This window comes from Anguilla anguilla, chromosome 11 (assembly GCF_013347855.1).
Source record: "Anguilla anguilla isolate fAngAng1 chromosome 11, fAngAng1.pri, whole genome shotgun sequence".
Taxonomy (NCBI): domain Eukaryota; kingdom Metazoa; phylum Chordata; class Actinopteri; order Anguilliformes; family Anguillidae; genus Anguilla; species Anguilla anguilla.
Genome location: NC_049211.1, coordinates 17740950 through 17760124, shown reverse-complemented (window position 1 = coordinate 17760124; position 19175 = coordinate 17740950). Strand labels below are relative to the sequence as shown.

At 43.1% G+C, this 19175-nt stretch overlaps 2 protein-coding genes across 3 annotated transcripts; one reads left to right on the top strand and one right to left on the bottom strand.

The window, feature by feature from the left end:
• Nucleotides 1-4928: 4928 nt before the first annotated feature.
• wdr46 (WD repeat domain 46) lies at nucleotides 4929-13190 on the top strand. Its single transcript, XM_035383219.1, has 14 exons — nucleotides 4929-5303; nucleotides 6265-6432; nucleotides 6627-6707; nucleotides 6813-6925; nucleotides 7034-7121; nucleotides 7678-7739; nucleotides 7962-8066; nucleotides 8637-8787; nucleotides 9279-9514; nucleotides 10118-10271; nucleotides 10560-10707; nucleotides 10889-11079; nucleotides 12484-12597; nucleotides 12830-13190. The coding sequence occupies exons 1-14, from the start codon at nucleotides 5247-5249 to the stop codon at nucleotides 12935-12937; spliced, it is 1776 nt and encodes a 591-aa protein (XP_035239110.1). The 5' UTR covers nucleotides 4929-5246; the 3' UTR covers nucleotides 12938-13190.
• Nucleotides 13191-15696: 2506 nt separating this feature from the next.
• Nucleotides 15697-18557, bottom strand: b3galt4 (UDP-Gal:betaGlcNAc beta 1,3-galactosyltransferase, polypeptide 4). 2 transcript variants are annotated; one of them, XM_035383220.1, is made up of 2 exons: nucleotides 18413-18557; nucleotides 15697-17614 (listed from the first exon to the last, which is right to left on the bottom strand). In XM_035383220.1, the coding sequence occupies exon 2, from the start codon at nucleotides 17332-17334 to the stop codon at nucleotides 16237-16239; it is 1098 nt and encodes a 365-aa protein (XP_035239111.1). In that variant the 5' UTR covers nucleotides 17335-17614; nucleotides 18413-18557; the 3' UTR covers nucleotides 15697-16236. The 2 variants fall into 2 exon arrangements, with proteins under 2 accessions (XP_035239111.1, XP_035239113.1); XM_035383222.1 differs by having other exon boundaries at nucleotides 18418-18552.
• Nucleotides 18558-19175: the final 618 nt, after the last annotated feature.

The window sequence follows — 19175 nt, the reverse complement described above, 5'->3', positions numbered from 1 at the left end:
CGATCCCGTGCGATTTTACACGAATATTTCCAAACCTGACTTTAAGCCGCCGATCGGAAAAAAATGCACCCGGCTAACGCTTTCAAAGTTCAATAGCTCCCAGACAATAGAGCCTAAGACCATTAAACCACTGCTAGAGTGTTCACAGACAGCGGCCCCGAGAAGCAGAGCCTATGTTTCGGGCGCTACCACCCCGCGCGATTTTACACGAATATTTCCAACCGTGACTTTAAGCCGCCGACCGGAAAAAAATGCAGCTGGCTAACGCTTTCAATGTTCAATAGCTCCCAGACAATAGGGCCTAGGACCATCAAACCACTGCTAGAGTGTTCAAAGACAGCGGCCCCGATAAGCAGAGCCTATGCTTCGGGCGCTACGATCCCGTGCGATTTTACACGAATATTTCCAAACCTGACTTTAAGCCGGCGATCGGAAAAAAATGCAGCCGGCTAACGCTTTCAAAGTTCAATAGCTCCCAGACAATAGGGCCTAGGACCATCAAACCACTGCTAGAGTGTTCACAGACAGCGGCCCCGAGAAGCAGAGCCTATGTTTCGGGCGCTACCACCCCGCGCGATTTTACACGAATATTTCCAACCGTGACTTTAAGCCGCCGAACGGAAACAAAGGCACCCGGCTAACGCTTTCAAAGTTCAATAGCTCCCAGACAATAGAGCCTAGGACCATCAAACCACTGCTAGAGTGTTCACAGACAGCGGCCCCGAGAAGCAGAGCCTATGTTTCGGGCGCTACCACCCCGCTCGATTTTACACGAATATTTCCAACCCTGACTTTAAGCCGCCGACCGGAAAAAAATGCAGCCGGCTAACGCTTTCAATGTTCAATAGCTCCCAGACAATAGGGCCTAGGACCATCAAACCACTGCTAGAGTGTTCACAGACAGCGGCCCCGATAAGCAGAGCCTATGCTTCGGGCGCTACCACCCCGCGCGATTTTACACGAATATTTCCAACCCTGACTTTAAGCCGCCGACCGGAAAAAAATGCAGCCGGCTAACGCTTTCAATGTTCAATAGCTCCCAGAAAATAGGGCCTAGGACCATCAAACCACTGCTAGAGTGTTCACAGACAGCGGCCCCAAGAAGCAGAGCCAATGTTTCGGGCGCTACCACCCCGCGCGATTTTACACGAATATTTCCAACCCTGACTTTAAGCCGCCGACAGGAAAAAAATGCAGCCGGCTAACGCTTTCAAAGTTCAATAGCTCCCAGACAATAGGGCCTAGGACCATCAAACAACTGCTAGAGTGTTCACAGACAGCGGCCCCGATAAGCAGAGCCTATGCTTCGGGCGCTACCACCCCGCGCGATTTTACACGAATATTTCCAAACCTGACTTTAAGCCGCCGACCGGAAAAAAATGCAGCCGGCTAACGCTTTCAATGTTCAATAGCTCCCAGACAATAGGGCCTAGGACCATCAAACCACTGCTAGAGTGTTCACAGACAGCGGCCCCGAGAAGCAGAGCCTATGTTTCAGGCGCTACCACCCCGCGCGATTTTACACGAATATTTCCAACCCTGACTTTAAGCCGTCGAGCTGAAAAAAATGCAGCCGGCTAACGCTTTCAATGTTCAATAGCTCCCAGACAATAGGGCCTAGGACCATCAAACCACTGCTAGAGTGTTCACAGACAGCGGCCCCGATAAGCAGAGCCTATTCTTCGGGCGCTACCACCCCGCGCGATTTTACACAAATATTTCCAACCCTGACTTTAAGCCGCCGACCGGAAAAAAATGCAGCCGGCTAACGCTTTCAATGTTCAATAGCTCCCAGACAATAGGGCCTAGGACCATCAAACCACTGCTAGAGTGTTCACAGACAGCGGCCCCGATAAGCAGAGCCTATGCTTCGGGCGCTACCACCCCGCGCGATTTTACACGAATATTTCCAACCCTGACTTTAAGCCGCCGACCGGAAAAAAATGCAGCCGGCTAACGCTTTCAATGTTCAATAGCTCCCAGACAATAGGGCCTAGGACCATCAAACCACTGCTAGAGTGTTCACAGACAGCGGCCCCAAGAAGCAGAGCCAATGTTTCGGGCGCTACCACCCCGCGCGATTTTACACGAATATTTCCAACCCTGACTTTAAGCCGCCGACAGGAAAAAAATGCAGCCGGCTAACGCTTTCAAAGTTCAATAGCTCCCAGACAATAGGGCCTAGGACCATCAAACCACTGCTAGAGTGTTCACAGACAGCGGCCCCGATAAGCAGAGCCTATGCTTCGGGCGCTACCACCCCGCGCGATTTTACACGAATATTTCCAACCCTGACTTTAAGCCGCCGACCGGAAAAAAATGCAGCCGGCTAACGCTTTCAATGTTCAATAGCTCCCAGACAATAGGGCCTAGGACCATCAAACCACTGCTAGAGTGTTCACAGACAGCGGCCCCGAGAAGCAGAGCCAATGTTTCGGGCGCTACCACCCCGCGCGATTTTACACGAATATTTCCAAACCTGACTTTAAGCCGCCGACCGGAAAAAAATGCAGCCGGCTAACGCTTTCAATGTTCAATAGCTCCCAGACAATAGGGCCTAGGACCATCAAACCACTGCTAGAGTGTTCACAGACAGCGGCCCCGAGAAGCAGAGCCTATGCTTCGGGCGCTACCACCCCGCGCGATTTTTCACGAATATTTCCAACCGTGACTTTAAGCCGCCGAACGGAAACAAAGACACCCGGCTAACGCTTTCAAAGTTCAATAGCTCCCAGACAATAGAGCCTAGGACCATTAAACCACTGCTAGAGTGTTCACAGACAGCGGCCCCGAGAAGCAGAGCCTATGTTTCGGGCGCTACCACCCCGCGCGATTTTACACGAATATTTCCAACCCTGACTTTAAGCCGCCGATCGGAAAAAAATGCAGCCGGCTAACGCTTTCAATGTTCAATAGCTCCCAGACAATAGGGCCTAGGACCATCAAACCACTGCTAGAGTGTTCACAGACAGCGGCCCCGAGAAGCAGAGCCTATGCTTCGGGCACTACGATCCCGTGCGATTTTACACGAATATTTCCAAACCTGACTTTAAGCCGCCGACCGGAAAAAAATGCAGCCGGCTAACGCTTTCAATGTTCAATAGCTCCCAGACAATAGGGCCTAGGACCATCAAACCACTGCTAGAGTGTTCACAGACAGCGGCCCCGAGAAGCAGAAAAAAATATGGACAAAGCTACTGTGACGTCACCCATTGCCTCTCCGTGGGTCTGTAAAACACGTTTTGAAGCTCAATGGCGGGCGCGGCCATGTTCTCGATTTGGAGCCAAAACCATAGAGTTAAGCGGTCTTGTGATTTTTATAATGTGATTGACAGTCCGGTGCGGAAAAGCCCATCAACCCGAACGAACGATTGCAGAACGAACTTGAGGCTAGCTGACTGTCTGCCGTTATGTTTTAAAATATACGATCAAATGTTTACGGAGTTTAATTTCCATCCGTGACTGTACTGTGTCATGTAATCACGTTATATGTATGACATTAATAATACAATTATGTTCAGTTATCTTCAATTTATGTTTCTCGGCAAAACGAATATGCTTAGCTAGCATATCAGCTTGCCAGTGAGCTAGGTAAGCTATCCGTGGTTAGCTCACGCATTAGCAATATGAACTACAGGGGAAGAACATCGACTGCACTGATGGTCAATCAATCAGAGATGTGTAGACTACTGATGATTTGACAAGGCTAATTTTCATATAACTGTCTGGCAGACCTGCTGTTAACCAAGCAAGTTATCGTCGTAGGTTTTCGCCACAGTCAGTTAATGAGCCATTAACTGCTACTACTCCATCGTCGTTTGTGGTGTTTACTTGCTGGGTGACGCTAGCTGACCGATCGTTCGCAAGTCACTTTTTACCGAATAAAAATTAACACCGTCAGCGGTGATTAACAAATCTACCAAGTATTTTAATAACTGATCTACAGGCGTGTAAATATGACAACGCACTTTGAAGAGCAAGTTTTCCACCTGTTGCATAAAGACAAAAATAATGTACATTTAATTTCTAATTATTATTATTTTCTTGCTAGCTTCTAGCTTTGTCACATTCGTGCAGCATAGCCCAGGTAGACATTTACGGAATGTACACGACTGACAAGCCGTCAAACACGTTTGACAGATGGAATATTTGCCGGTTAGGGTTAGCTAGCTAGTCAAATGGCTTGGTAGCCGAAGTTGCGAACTGTTTTAGCATAGGCTACTGGACTACCACATATAGCAAATAAGCGTTAGCTGATTACGCTTTCTGCCAACTAATTATTTGGTTAAGCGGGCTAAAGGAAATAGTAAAAATGACTCGGCTACCGCAAAACTTCAGAGGAGGATTATTTTATGGTCGTCTAGTGCAGCTGTAAATAGCACACGCTATAATGAAACCACTACAAAATGGGATGCCTGCATTTTCTGACTTCGCACAGGTGGACCGTGGTCGGAGCCGCAATGTCAAGGCCAAGAGACGCCACCTCCCACCCCAGTGACCACAGATTGTAGCCCCTACTGTAGCTCAGTCCTTCGCAGTAATCCGGAAGTGACGCAAACTGTACCTCATTGGTCCAGAACAAATATTGGCACTGTGCCAAAATGACGCAATAAATCATGAAATCGACCCATGGACAGTCATAAGACGAATAAAATACACCTATTATGACCATTTGTTCTTGTGAGAAAAAATTATTGACTTTGTATTTTGATCGCATTTGTACCGTAGACTTGCATGGAAACCGGATATGAAAACACCTATACTGGAGCCATCCGTAGTGGCGCTAGTGAGCAACCAGGAACTACAACACCAGGAAATGAGCTTCAAAAACGAAGTCTGGTTTTGGCCGCTTGCACCCTACGCGTCGCGCCGTGCTGCTTCGCCCTGCTGTTTACGCGACGCATACGCGACGCGTGCGGTGGGTGCCCGGCGTAAGAAACAAGCGAACAATTATTACTACAATTATTAGGCTACAGTCAGAAATGCCAATAGGTCGTGATATTACACTGAATCATAAAGGATAAATTAAATTTAAAACGTAAAAGTTTGCCATTTACTGTGGTTTTTATTGCTACCTATACCCTAGGGGTAGACTATCTGATTATACAAGTGCCCATGCGAATGCGAATACGACAGGGAGTGCTGATGCCATTACGACTGTGACTACGTAGCCGAAAGAATTTTGGCTCTGTTGGCCCCCCATACTTTCCCGCAGCCGCGGATGTAAAACATAAAAAATAAACAAAATGGCAGCTCACGGAGATGCCGAGGTGAAACCGACGCACGTGGGGAAGAAGAAAATTGTAAGCATAGCAGGGCATTTCTTTATTAGTAAATGTGTTGCTACTTAATGACATATTATAACAGACAGCTCCTGTTGCAATACTTAGATTTATTTGTTTGTTTGTTCATATTTATTATCGTTTGCTGTCTGGTTTCTGACTGGTCTAGCTTGCCGGTAGCTAGCTCTAGCTATATTTAGTTGTAGCTAGAGTGCGACTGGAAACATGACGTGTAACTAGACTTAATTATATCAATATAAGTTATGTACATAGTAAGCCGTACGACATTGCTATCTTAAAGGTTTGTTAGCTACGTAGTTGGCTAGCTAGCTAGTTAGCAATGTTTAGGGGCATCTGGTTAAGCATTAAACACGTTCATATCATTATCAAACTGGATAAACAACCAACTTTGGGAATTAGGAGTGTAGAACAAGATTGCAGTGAAGACCTAGAATATAGCAGTGGTTCCCATTACATTCATTTGGCAGACGCTTTTATCCAAAGCGACGTACAAGAGTGCATTTTCATGATCGTAGACAACTGCTGAATACGGGTTCAGTAAGGTACAATTACTTATTTTGTACAGCTATTTCTAGCCAAACTCGTCTTTGGACCACTATTTATGCCGGTTTTCTTTTCAACCACACTTGCAGTCGCGAAATTTTAACAAGGTGTTAACTTTTCTTAATTAGGCGATTTTCATGTTTAGAGATATTTTACTCTCATAAACCACATTATGTCAGAAATAGCTATGCATATCATGAAGAATGAACGTCCTATGTTCACATTGTGCTTATTGTGCAGTTTGGAAACAATTAGGTAGACGTACAATTGAGTAATTCTTTATTAACTGATCAAATTGAAGACTGAGATGAACCAGCGAGATGTTTGTAATGGTATGAAGCTACAGACCAATGAATCGTGTTCGGTACAGTCATTCAGTATGGATTGCTAACACTTGTTTGTCTGCTGTAATTCCCAGGTTGCAAAACGATACTGGGACGACAGCACAGAGAAAAAAGGAAGAGAAGGTAGAGAGAAAGAACAAAAAAAGGAGGAGCATGATGAACAAAAAAATACCCTTGAGGGAGGAATGCCGTATGTGAAAAGGAAGAAGGGTGAAGATGGTAGAAAGAAGGGTATATCTGGGGTAAGGAGACCCCAGAGGTTGAATTGACTGGGAAGTACTTCTGTGACAGCCTTAATGGGATGCAGTACCATCATTTTAGAGATTATTGTGCACCATCTATACGCTACCTTTTGTCTTTTATTTCTTGCCTTAGTTACACTCTTACTATAGCAGAGTACTTCAATTTCAGGAACCATATTTTTATATCTTTACAGAAAATGGACCCTTTCCCTGGTCCTGCCCCTATTTCAAAAGAGAAGTTGAAGAAGTTCAAAAGAGGGGGCAATAAAAAGATGGTCAGTGGTTATCTTATTTGGTCAATTTGGAAACAGAATTATTTTAAAACCTACAATGAATCTGTTAGTAAAATATACCCGCCTTGTCTTTATCTCTCTCTGCAGTCCTCGGGAACCAGAGGTAGACTAAAAGACAGTCTGTCACGTGCAGAGGTTGCCTCTAATCTTGCCCAGAACCAGGCAGCACGCTATGACCTACTGCTGCCAGAGGATGCTGGGTAATAAAAGCCATCACTCATTGTGGATGCTTTCAGTGATTCCCTGCAGTTTGCAATCCTGCTGCATCAGTCTTTCTCAGTATTTTCACTGCCGCCTTATACTCTCAGGTTTTTGGAAGGAGATGAGGATGAGGACACCTGCACTATCATGCAGGAAGACATTGCTGATGCTGTAGACATCACTTCGGGGTCAAAGGTCAGATTTTCTTTTCTGTGTTTGATAAGTGTTATGTGCCTGGTGAACACTTGGTTTTGTAATATTTTCTGTAAAATTGTGACTCTTGAGGTAAGGCTGTGCCTGGAGCACATGTACACTTTTGATCCAGCCCCATAGCCATCGACTGCATTGTATATCACAGACAACACAGCGGTGGAAGAAAAAAATGCTGACTGGAAGAGAAGTGTATTTCTCACATTTGTAGCTTGGATGGAGCTAATATGGTGGTTACTCAGGGAACTTAAAAACGTGTAGGTCTCAACTTGTATTACCTTTTTTTGAATGAAGTCCACTATGTTAATCCCAGCTAATGTTGGCCAATGATATGGCCCGGGCTTGAGCCTGTGTTTTACAGCCTACACATGTAGTGGATATCTAACTGTTGATTTTTGCAATCCGTTTTAAATGTAAAGGTTTTTGATCCTTCAAAAAAATGGTTATGCTGTCCATTTCTTTCTTCATATTTGCTGTCAAATCACTGGTGCATTTGTTTTTTATTTTTATTTACTGTGCTCTGTCCTTTTTTTTCCTGCAGTATTTCAACTTGTCTCTCTCCCAGTTTGGACCCTACAGAGTCGATTATACCAGGAATGGCAGGTAAGTTTTGTCTACTGTGATAGGGCTAACACACTGAAACTGTCACAACCACTCGTGTGTATATTTAGATTGAACAGATTTATTTTCTCTGTGTATTGTGGATGTGCTGTGAAACGACAAGTGTTTCCTTGTAAATGTAAAAAAAATAAAAAAAGCTTGCTCCATTTTAAATGTAATTTGTACATAGTTAGTTTCTAGAATCTATCTGTGCATTTGTTTCAGGCACCTTCTGCTGGGTGGCAGACGGGGTCATGTGGTCTGCATAGACTGGCAGTCCAAACAGCTGAAGTGTGAGATGAACGTCATGGAAACGGTTAATGATGTGAAGTAAGCAGAAATGTTTGCACTTAAGTGCTCTGGTGGCTTATACCTGCATGCACATGTATATACATACACATGTGCACACATGAGGAGAGTTCCCTATCACACTTCTAATCAAATTCAATTGAATTAGTTGATATTTGATCCAATCTGAGCCTTGAATTTCATTCTGCAGTTGTTAATGTTTTACTGTAGTTCATTTACGTACATTTACTTATAATTCTTAGTATTCACATTTATTGAACCAATATAAAATCGGAATGTTCTCTGAAAGCCAGATAAATGTTGAATATGCTGCAGATGCATGTTGATGGCAAGAAACATCTGGACCAGCAGGATGCACCAAATTGTGAACTATCTTTAATTGTGTACAAATAAGAAAGGAAAACCTAACTGCCCTCTTAAAATATTGGTGTCTGCATTGGTCTTGGAAAAACACATGTTGGTAGATCTGTTAAATAATGTATGGTCTTCAGTGTTGTAAAACCTTTAGGGTATGGTTTTAAAAATTATCACTTATTTCAGAGTGCATTGTTGCTCTTAAGCAGAGTAGCTGGACTACTTCTTGTCCTTTAGGTGGCTGCACAGTGAAGCTATGTATGCAGTGGCTCAGAAGAAGTGGCTGTACATCTATGACTCAAGTGGGATTGAGCTTCACTGCATTCGGAAATTCAACGATGTCTTACGCCTGCAGTTCCTGCCCTACCATTTCCTACTTGCCACAGCAGTGCGTAACTTGTGTTTGGCCTTTATGAACGGTTTGAAATGCTGTCTTTGCAAAGAATGTTTATCTGTGTAACGTGGGCTACATTCAGACTACAGCTTAAAGCAACACAAGGTTGATTTAGTTTATCTGTTTCTGGAACAGCATGAACAGCAAAAAAAACAACCTTTATAGTTCCAATTTGTGCCACATCTGTAAGTAGAAATAAATTGGATACAGAGCCATTCGACTTGCATATGACTCATATAGACCCTTAAAACTGAATTGTTCAGCCCAAGTATACCAGCTGAGATGGGAATTCCTGTAATCAAAGACATGATTGGTATAGAAGGGTGTACCCTACCAAGCGGGGGTACACTGGTGATGTGGTTCTTGCATCAGGTAAAGGTTATTATTCCGCAGTGTTGTTGTGCATTAAGTTTCTTGTGTTATAGTGCGTGTGTCTACCCGTACTTGTGCTTGCATGTGTCTTAGCCAGACTCTGTTTTCCCCAGAGTGCCACAGGGTTTCTGCAGTACTTGGACGTGTCTGTAGGGAAGGAAGTGGCTGCTATCTGCACTAAAGCGGGGCGTCTGGATGTGATGGCTCTGAACCCCCAGAATGCCACCGTCCACCTTGGCCACCCCACTGGCACAGTGACTCTTTGGTCACCAAATCAAAAGGAGCCACTAGTGAAGATGCTCTGTCATAAAGGAGGTGTGCGGTCAATTGCTGTGGATAAGACTGGCACGTGAGTCACTTCAAATCAAAATTTAAATACAGTAGTTATGATCCTTAAAACCTGATTGAGTGTAAGACTGGCAAATTTAAGTACCCTAGTCACGGGGAAGTACTTGTGGCTGAAGTGATGTAGTATGTAAGAAGCATGAAAATATAGAAGTACAAATATTTGCATCTAAAAATTAGTGTTTCTTTTGTTTTTGGGGGGTTGGCTAAAAAAAGAACTCTAGGAAAGTGCGGTGGATGAGATTGTTGAGTGCGGGGACTCAAAAGGTGTGTTTCCCATATGTGTATTTTGTGCAGAGGTGCATAGTGACACATCCACTGACCACCCAATTCCTCTGAACCACAAATGCCAATTAACAATTACATTTTTGAGACCACAAGATCTAAGACCTCTTTCTCTACTCCAAGCCAGTCTGATTACGAGAGTCGATCTTTACCCTTTACAGTGCAGATACAAATCACACACCTTTTTTGACAAGACAAATTGTATGGGGACAATTTAATGCCCTCTCAACATTGAGGGGGACAGGATGCCCCCCCCCCCCTAACAATCTATGCCTATGCTGGCATAGATGGTTTGTCATCTTGTTTTCACACTGCCTCACAGGTACATGGTGACCTCAGGGCTCGACAGGAAGCTGAAGGTGTTTGACATCCGAACTTTTCAACCTCTGAAATCCTACTTTCTCCCTGCGGGAGCCTCCTGCCTCTCCCTGAGCCAGAGAGGACTGCTCTGTGCCTCCACTGGCAATATTGTTCAGGTGTGTCTCTGGGGTCATTCCTGCCTGTGGTCTGGGCGTTCTGGTCTGGCTGCACAGTCAACAGGCGGCCATGTCCCATAGTTGGGAGATGCTTCATTTTGGGGTGGGTGGTCTCTGACATTAAGATACTGAGACTTTTACTGTTGTGTTGAGCTTATCTCAGTTAAAAACAGGTCATTAATCGTTTTTACACGTTCATAACTATACAAGAATCCATCCCTCTGTTTGCCAGCAAGTGTAACTGGACAATACTGTCACTGTCTATTAAGCAGTTGTGTTTTTCTGCAGGTCTACCAGGATGTGTGCAACACACCAGTGAAAAAGCCCTACATGACTCATCGTGTGCGGGGCTCAGTGTACGGAGCCCAGTTCTGCCCCTTCGAGGATGTCCTGGGTGTGGGGCATGCAGAGGGCTTCACCAGCATGATTGTCCCAGGTCAGCATCTTCGATTAAGACCATGTAGATGTACACATATATAACCAGTACAACAGTATGCACATTAAAACATTGCCTCCATTTGCAGGCTTCTAACTCTTTGTTTTCAGCCTACTAAAGAAGTCCCTTGAAATACTGTCCTGTGCCATAGTGCTGACTCTCGCTCCCTCTCCAATTGCAGGTGCCGGTGAACCCAATTTTGATGGCCTGGATGCGAACCCCTACCGCAGTGTTAAACAGCGACAGGAGTGGGAGGTGAAGGCTCTGCTGGAGAAGGTCCAGCCTGAGCTCATTGGGCTGGACCCCGGCCAGCTGGGTCTGGTGGATCGAGCAAGCTGGGAGCAGCGGCACCAAGACAAAGTCCAGGCACTGGTAAGAACTGCAGTGATTTGCTTGGTGTGTGCGCACTGCATTGGAGAAAGTTTATGCCATCAGTTCAGGGATGCAAGAGTAACGGGATCTGGAATTTGTTATGTCAACAGGCATACCAGAAATGTAGCGTTATTGTAAAACCCATGTTTCATGCATAAGGGTATAATCAGTTTTGCCATTTCACTCTGGCGAATGAGAGGCATCAATTGTAAAGCGCTTTGGATAAAAGCGCTATATAAATGCAGTCCATTTACCATTTACTCTATACATACAATGCATAAATAGTAAGAACCTTTAACTTCAATTAGCTGTAAGAGGTTATGTCTGAAATGGTAAATTGTATGTTTGTTTAATTTGTTTTCTTTTCGGATTTGATGTAACTAGATAGCAATGTTACATGTCACATCCCACCCAAAAGAAACAACGTTAGCTAGCTAGCTAATGTTATTATGGTAGCTGCTCTTAATTAACGTTAGCATCTTCACTTTCAAATAGCTAGCTTCACAATCAAATGACACTACAATTAGAATTACTTTAGCTTACTATAGCTTGCTAGGTTGTTCTCCCCAATTGTGGATGTGGCCTTCATTGTGTGACACGCTATGCACTGTCTCTATAGCTGGGAGTCCCATGGGGTGATGTATTGTGGGGCATGTTCTCCTGGGATGTCGGATTATAGTCAGCAGAATAACCCTTCCTCATCACACATTGGGAATTAATTTGGTCAGTCAACTCTACGGTGCCTGTGGTGAGACTGTACAGTTCTTAGCCCAGTAGTTCTTCTGGTATCAATGGTAGTTTGCATCCTCATATGGACCTTTAATTAAGCAGATAACTCAACCGCAAGATTGCCCCTCTGTGGACAACGGTTGAAATATCAGACTGTATCCACAAATTACTTTGGGAAGAGCAAAGGAAAAGAAAATATGAGAGAGATAGAAGAGATTAGGCAGTTCTAAGGACAGCATTGCCCTTATTATACAGATATTATAAACTGTAGTCATAGTCCGGCTAATTGGTAAGGCCATACAGATTTGATTCATAGATTAACAATGTCTCACTTAAAAAAAAAAAAAATAAATAAAAAAGCTTGTGCAGTGAGTCATTAGTATTCATTATTTTTAAATGAAATATGCCCTGCTGCGCATGGTAATGCACGATACGCTGACCCTTAATTCCTTGAGCAGAAGTGCCAGACCAGTCCTCCGTGTGCTGGCTCTGATTAGTTAACTTTTTCTCTCTCACTTGTTAGCCTTTCTGAAAAGAAAATCTGTTTAACTGTTAATCAGTTTTGCATGGCCTAATTCATGATAGCACTGAAGCAATGCAAGGAAAGCTATTGATTGGTCAAATGGGCATGTTCTCAGTCAAATGGCTTTTTTGTGTGTCTGTGCCCCTGTCTAGGGATTCGACCCTCTTGCTAAGGTGAAGTATACACCAAAGTTTAAGACCAAAGGTCGGAGTTCTTCAGGAAAAGTTCAGAAGCGCAAGAAGCAAGTGGCCCATGAAGATCAAAGGGTAAGATGCTCACACAGGCTGCACACACAAACAAACACATTCCTGCACAGGCTGGTTCAGTCTCTCTTACACATGACTTCACTTACCTCACACTCATTCGCTCTCACAAGCCTCTGAAGGTTGATTCACTCACACTCACAGACGCACACTACAGCACACACAGCCTCCATAGATGGTTTCATCTTGAGTGGTCACACACATGCACTTTATATGTCCACTTCTGTCTTCACAGGATCAGATCAGAGAAACAGTGGAGCGACTGCAGAAAGAGAAGCAGAAGAAGGTGGTCAGCAACACTGACCAAGGTCAAAGGTCTGCACTAGACCGATTCAGGAAGTAGGACAGAGAGCCACTGTCCAGCTGCAGCTTGAGGCCCCAGTGGGGTTTAACTTTTTGTACATTATAATAAAGAACGTATTCATATTGCTCTCCCACCACCTTTTCTTCTTTTTTGCATGTTTGCGAGGATGAGTGGCCTTGTCTCCCCTTTGAGAACAAAGGGCCTGTCTGCAAAAGGAACCCTCCAATGGCTGTACTGTTATTACTGTTTTTTGTTTCAAATTATACAACTGAATAAAATGTTTTGTTTTTTTTTAAAGTTTTTAAAAATTTTATTTACAAAACAGCCATCCAATGGTTTGTGATTTCACATGGCTGAACAGTGCTGAATTTCTGTTCAAGTTTCATTTCTATTTTAGCCAGGTTTTTTTGAAGAACTCAGGGTATTGACTTCCATATTTACAGCAAGAAGTTGGATTTATTGGTATGTGGAATGCATGCACATTTGGCTGTCTTCATTTGAAGTTGGTGTACTATAAGCCTGTCTAATTAATATGATTAAATAACATTAACATAACAATAGGTCAATTTAACAGGAACTTGTACCTTGACAGCTTGCTAGATTACCCTTGCAGTTGATGTAAACCCTAAATAGTTTTGATTCAAGTTAAATGGGGTGGTCGATAATATGACCATTTTCAGGCTTTTCAAATGGAGACGCGTACCAGATATAGTAGCTCTGGTTGTGACACCTTTGCTTTCTCAAAAGAAAGCAAGACCTCAGCTGATGATATTTCCTCAGGTTTATCTTTTCTGCAGTTTTAAAACTGCCAGGCAGTTTCAGTTTTGATTGTGCACTGTGTGCCATTTATATGATGTTAGGCAAAGCAATAAATACTTGAGTTAATAACTACCTCAGCGATAGAGCAAGGTTTTCCTCTTTTCATGGGGCACCAGCTAATGAATTTCATATTACACCAAATAATAATTTAGGAAGAACCTAGCAATATCTGTGAGTTTGTTTAATTTATAGAACCTAATGAGAATGTGTATTTACAAATAATTCACAAGATGTGGATAAAATAATTAATGGAAAAAATAGACATTTTGCTCAATTGTAGTTACCTAATTCTCTCAAGTCTCTCAGGATTTGAGGTTATTGTATTCAGTCTGTCTGGTTGTTGAACACCTGGTTGAGGGCCACAGTGGGTAATGGCAGGGGAGGAGTCCTCTGTCCTTTGTGGAACGGCTGCATCGTGGGACAGTGTCTTCAGCCTGCATGGAACTCATCGGTCAGTCCTTCCTCCTGGCTTCTCTGGCAAAGGTCTGTTTGTTTGGATTCTCACCCAAATAAATGTCTTCAGCTTAGGTTTACTCAGAATTTTCCATTACAAGCAGCGGAGATAAGATTTGCATCCCAGCCTTAGGGCATGGCGTAATCCAGGGCCTTGGAGTCTGTTCTGGTCCGGAACTAAGAGCTGCAAGGCACTGTCGAACAGATGTGAGAAGTGAAAGCAGTGACGAACTGTTGCAAGCTTCCTACGCGCAATATAAAGATGAAGGTACAGCCTGATGAGGTCGGCTTTGTAATGAAGCAACTCCAGTGCTGAGTTTTGTCTGGTTTAAGCCATGTTTGAACGGCCCATGCCTCTTGCACTGTAAACTACTGTATGTGAGTTGTTGCCTAGTGACTGTAGACCTACTGACAGCTTTTTGTAGCTGGGTTGATCAGGTTGATCAATCATGCACTAAATATAGCCTATATGAAGCTGTAAATGGCAAATCCATGGCTGTTTTTAGGGCATCATTAAAAAATGTAAAACTTACTGTGAACAATTATCTAACAATATTGTGGGAATTTTGGAACCCTGCTCATTGGGGCCCATTTAATTTGGAACTGTTGAAACTGCAATGGTACACCTGTGCCCCTATAACATCTTCTGCCTGTTGACGGCAGCCAAACATGGTTTGCTCTGCACAACCATAAGAAGATGTTACCCAAGATATTTTAGTTGTTGTGTGGCTCTTTTCTGTGGCTATGGTCAGATCACATTTTGATAGCAGGAAAATGCCTCCTTATCTGAAATCGTGACGCCTATAACACTGTCTGCCTGTTAAAACCAGTCAAACATGTTTTGCTGTGCACGAACATAATGAGGATGACATGTTATCTGAGAGATAGTTATGTGGGTATTTTTTCCATAGCTACAGCCAGATGACATATTTTATCTGCTAAATTCCACATTGTCAAAAATGGTGACCCTAAAGCATCCTCTGCCTGTTGAAACTAGCCAGATAAGATTTGCTGTGTACAAACATAAGAGGATGACATATTAGAGCTTCTAGTTGGTCTCTCGATCTTTTGATCGATTTGGGGTAGATTTAGATTGCTGTTTTTGCGCGTTTCTGAATTCTCTTCACCAGGGTTTGAGAATCCTCAATTTCCTGTAATACCAAAAGTAAATGATTTGATCACTGTGGTGGAATGTGACAGGATTTTAATCAGCTGACTTCCTTGTTGAGCTCAACTACTGCTTCTCTCATTTGCCGAGTGTTTTTATTTCATCTTGGTATTCTTTCTGGGGAACCATGACTTCCACACACAGCACAAGCAACAAAAGCCTTTTGTCTTTATTGTTTTTAATTATTTACTTTGTTCACAGTGTAGTATAACCAAGGTCAAATGTATCATACTTTTTAGTCCACTTTTGATGCATTAATGCATTAAAACTATTACAGAATGTGTTTTTATGTGTTTTATGTTGCTTCAGGCTGTTTTGAGTATTATGCTACCAAAAGAAATAACAAAAAGACCTCTGATAGTTCCATATTTGTTTATTAGTCATGTTGGATTTATAGCTTTAGACTTTTGCCCCTTCGCCTGGCACATCGCTGAATCAGCAGGTGTATGCTGATTATGCAGCACCCTTCACTTTTTTAAAGAAGGTGGAGCATTTTGTCACTGAAATTCAAAATCAAGTCAAGTCAAAGTTCATTTATATAGCACATTTACAACAACCACAGTTGACCAAAGTGCTTGAACAGACTTAAAATACCAAAAACGAATATAAAAGTAATAAAAAATAAGAATAAAAGGAAACAATAAACATGGTAATAAAAGAATTATGGCACAATAGAATGTTCAATTCAAAGCACATTTGAATTACATCAATACATTTAAAAATTCATATTTATAAAAATACATTTCTCAGAGCAGAGTAATTAAATATTTGGTATTATGTTTGTGCTTTATCAGCTTCATTTACCATATGGTTGATCTATTTACCCATAAAGTCTCTCACTGTATCTCCACTAGTACTCAGCAGAGGTCTATTGATGCTGTCTCCACTATTGTGGTCACTACAAATCCTTTTCCTTCTCCAGCATGGTTCCCAGCAGTGCTTGCAATTTGCACAGACCCAAGGATGCCCGCAGACCCAACCATGAGCAAGGGGGAGGGGCATGCACTTCCCCCCAGATGCGAATCATCCCCGTGGGAGAGATGCGGTGCACGGATGCCATGGCCTGGTAGCAGCAGCGGTTGTAGGGGAGACCAGGGCCCCCTGAGAAAAGTGGGCTGTGGGAGGGGAGAATGCCGGCGGCACGAGCAGACAGGCCCACAAATACATCCTCAGGAGGCAGGGGTAAATGAGGTGAAACAGGAGGGGTGGCCTGGACGATCTTGAGGACGGCAGAGCGGGAAAGGATGTAAGTTGTACCACTGCAGTAGTCGGGGAAGACCTCAGGGGCGTAGGCAGCAGCAGGGAGATAGTGCTTGCTGGCCGCATTGCGGTTGGGAGACACCTGAAGATGAACGCGGCCCAGGTACAGGTCGCCCTCCATGGTGTAGCTCCTATTGAGGTAACGTATGAGCACACCAGGGTTAAACAAGACATCATCGTCCACTTTGGCAATGAAGCGTGTCTGTCGGCAGAAACGGCGGGTCCAGCCCAACATGGACAGGGTTTTCAGGGTGAGGTTAGCGTAAGTATCCAGAAAGCAGCCCTGTACCAGGTCTCGGTGATCTCGTGCCTCCTCCTGAAGCTGTTTGGATAGTCCAGGATCAGACGTCAAGCCCATCATGAACAGGGTCATGACCCGCCGACCTCTGACCTCAGTCTCGCCACCCCAGGTGTTCCGGATGGCCTGACGGGCCTTCTGATTGGCTGGAGCGGTTGTTACCATGATGAGGAGGTATGGTTTGGCACGCTGACACACAAGTGGACTGGGCATCAGAGGATACTTCTCTGGGTTTTGCTGATTGCTGTGAGTACCCTTTTCCCTCTGCTCGACCCCATCTGTGCTCATGGCCAGAGACATGCTCCAGGACTCAATAGCATCAACAAACAAAAGGGCTAGCAGAGCAGCACATGGTACTGCCAAGCAGAGCACGGAAGTTGTGCTACACTTCCATTTCCCACACCGGACTTTGAAAATCCACAGCCCCCTCCCCACCATCTTTACTGGTGCTTGGTCTACTTCTCAATGTCTTCAATTGTCCCCCTCTGCTGTACTCTAAATCCACAAAATCCTTTCAGTTCTCTGTAATCTGAACCTCCATCATACCGCGGTGCTGCCCTGCATCTGTCCTGCTCAGCTCTGGGCAGATGGAAGCTTCAGTGTAGCTGTCTGGCTCATAGCTCATTGCTTCCCCTCTAAGGGTCCCTTTCAGCGTCGGCCTCTCAGTTTATGTTCTGAATGTGTTTCATAACACGATGACTGTCCCAGTGGGCGGCAGCTATAAAATAGAACACAGCCGAATGACATCTACTTTTTGTGAGAGGTTCCTTACATTCCATCAATAAGCAATGTTAATTTTTTGAAAATTATTTCGCTTTTCTCTAGTATCATAGCTTGACTGTTACACACAGCTACTTCTGATAGATAGACTAGCCTTTACATAAATTAGAAAATATAGCACAATCTAAAATGAATATATTGCAAACACTTCACAACATATTGGCATACAAATAATCCGTGCTTTAAAATAATGGAATGAATTACATTGATGCAAAATATATTACATTTTTTCTGCAAATGCCGTTTATGTAAGTGTAACAGTAAATTTTAAGTACAACATATTTACAACCGCATTTAAGTCCACTACAATAACCTTGCGTCCCAATAAAAGCCAGATGTAGATCAGCCAACACGGCAAAAAAGACATCGTAATATTCATTTAATTTCTAAATAAAACGCATTATCTATTCAAAACATACTACAATAACCGCATCATTATTTGTAAATTAATTCGAAATTACTCAAACCCAAGAAACAAAATAGCCTAAACGACTGCAAGCAAATAGTAATATTAGCGGACATGCGATTGTAATAAATACAGTGTAGCCTATCAATCGTTTCTATTTTGGTATTTGGTGCAACGGTATTTCGCTGTAAAATGGTGTTGTATTGGAAAATGATATTCGCGAGATAGCTCTCAGTGCACATAACTGGACATGTAACTGTAGGAAACAATTCTGTAATGAACACATGTTAAGATTCAGCCATGCTCGAAATGTATCCGTTTTTAACAAACCTTACATCCAGCGAGTCCGAGTGTTTCATCGCACCGCATTTCCGCAGACTTTATTCGCAGTCTGACTATGATTAAAAACCCTCCCATCACCTCGCTAAATTCCAACAAACGCAGGCGCCCTCCATCGGACGCAGTCATATTGACCAGATTACTACATACGATTTTAGACAAGTCTTGGTCTTGCATTTATTATTTATGAACTGTGAGTGAAACATCTTCGTAAATGTAATTTAAATCTTCAAAACGGAATTGTGCTGGTGTCGATTAGATGTTACATATAATTCTAAACATTAAAAAAATCTTAAATCTAACACTTGGCTAGTAAACTCTTCTTGGATCTGTATAATAATAATAATAATAATAATAATAGTCATCATCATCATCATTATCATCATCATCATCATCAACACTGGGTGTGTGCAGAATCTGCTTTTGCACCTATGAAAGCTCTCTGATACTGACTTCTGTTCTGCCATATATGATAGCTAGCCTACATTAGCTGGAACATAAAATACAATGGTAAATTTGCGAAGTCTGACTTGCCGTCATTGTCATTCTCAGTTATTGTCTAAGGTTAATTATCATTTGACATCTTAAACAAAGAATTCCAAATAAAGTTATCTTTTCACAGATATTTAATTTCAACACATAGGCCTATATATTTGCATCTGGTAGATCCTAAACAAGCAACTGAAAAACTCAATTGAAAGTCAATATAACAGGTCGACCCTTGATACTAAATTTTGACCATCAATCCGGAAAT

Excerpts from the sequence above, each read along its gene's own strand:
- wdr46 (XM_035383219.1), top strand. The coding sequence starts at position 5,247 with ATGGCAGCTCACGGAGATGCCGAGGTGAAACCGACGCACGTGGGGAAG. Across the intron at positions 7,740-7,961 it reads GATTATACCAGGAATGGCAG|GCACCTTCTGCTGGGTGGCA; the intron begins GTAAGTTTTGTC and ends CATTTGTTTCAG. Across the intron at positions 12,598-12,829 it reads TGGCCCATGAAGATCAAAGG|GATCAGATCAGAGAAACAGT; the intron begins GTAAGATGCTCA and ends CTGTCTTCACAG.
- b3galt4 (XM_035383220.1), bottom strand. The coding sequence starts at position 17,334 with ATGGTGGGGAGGGGGCTGTGGATTTTCAAAGTCCGGTGTGGGAAATGG.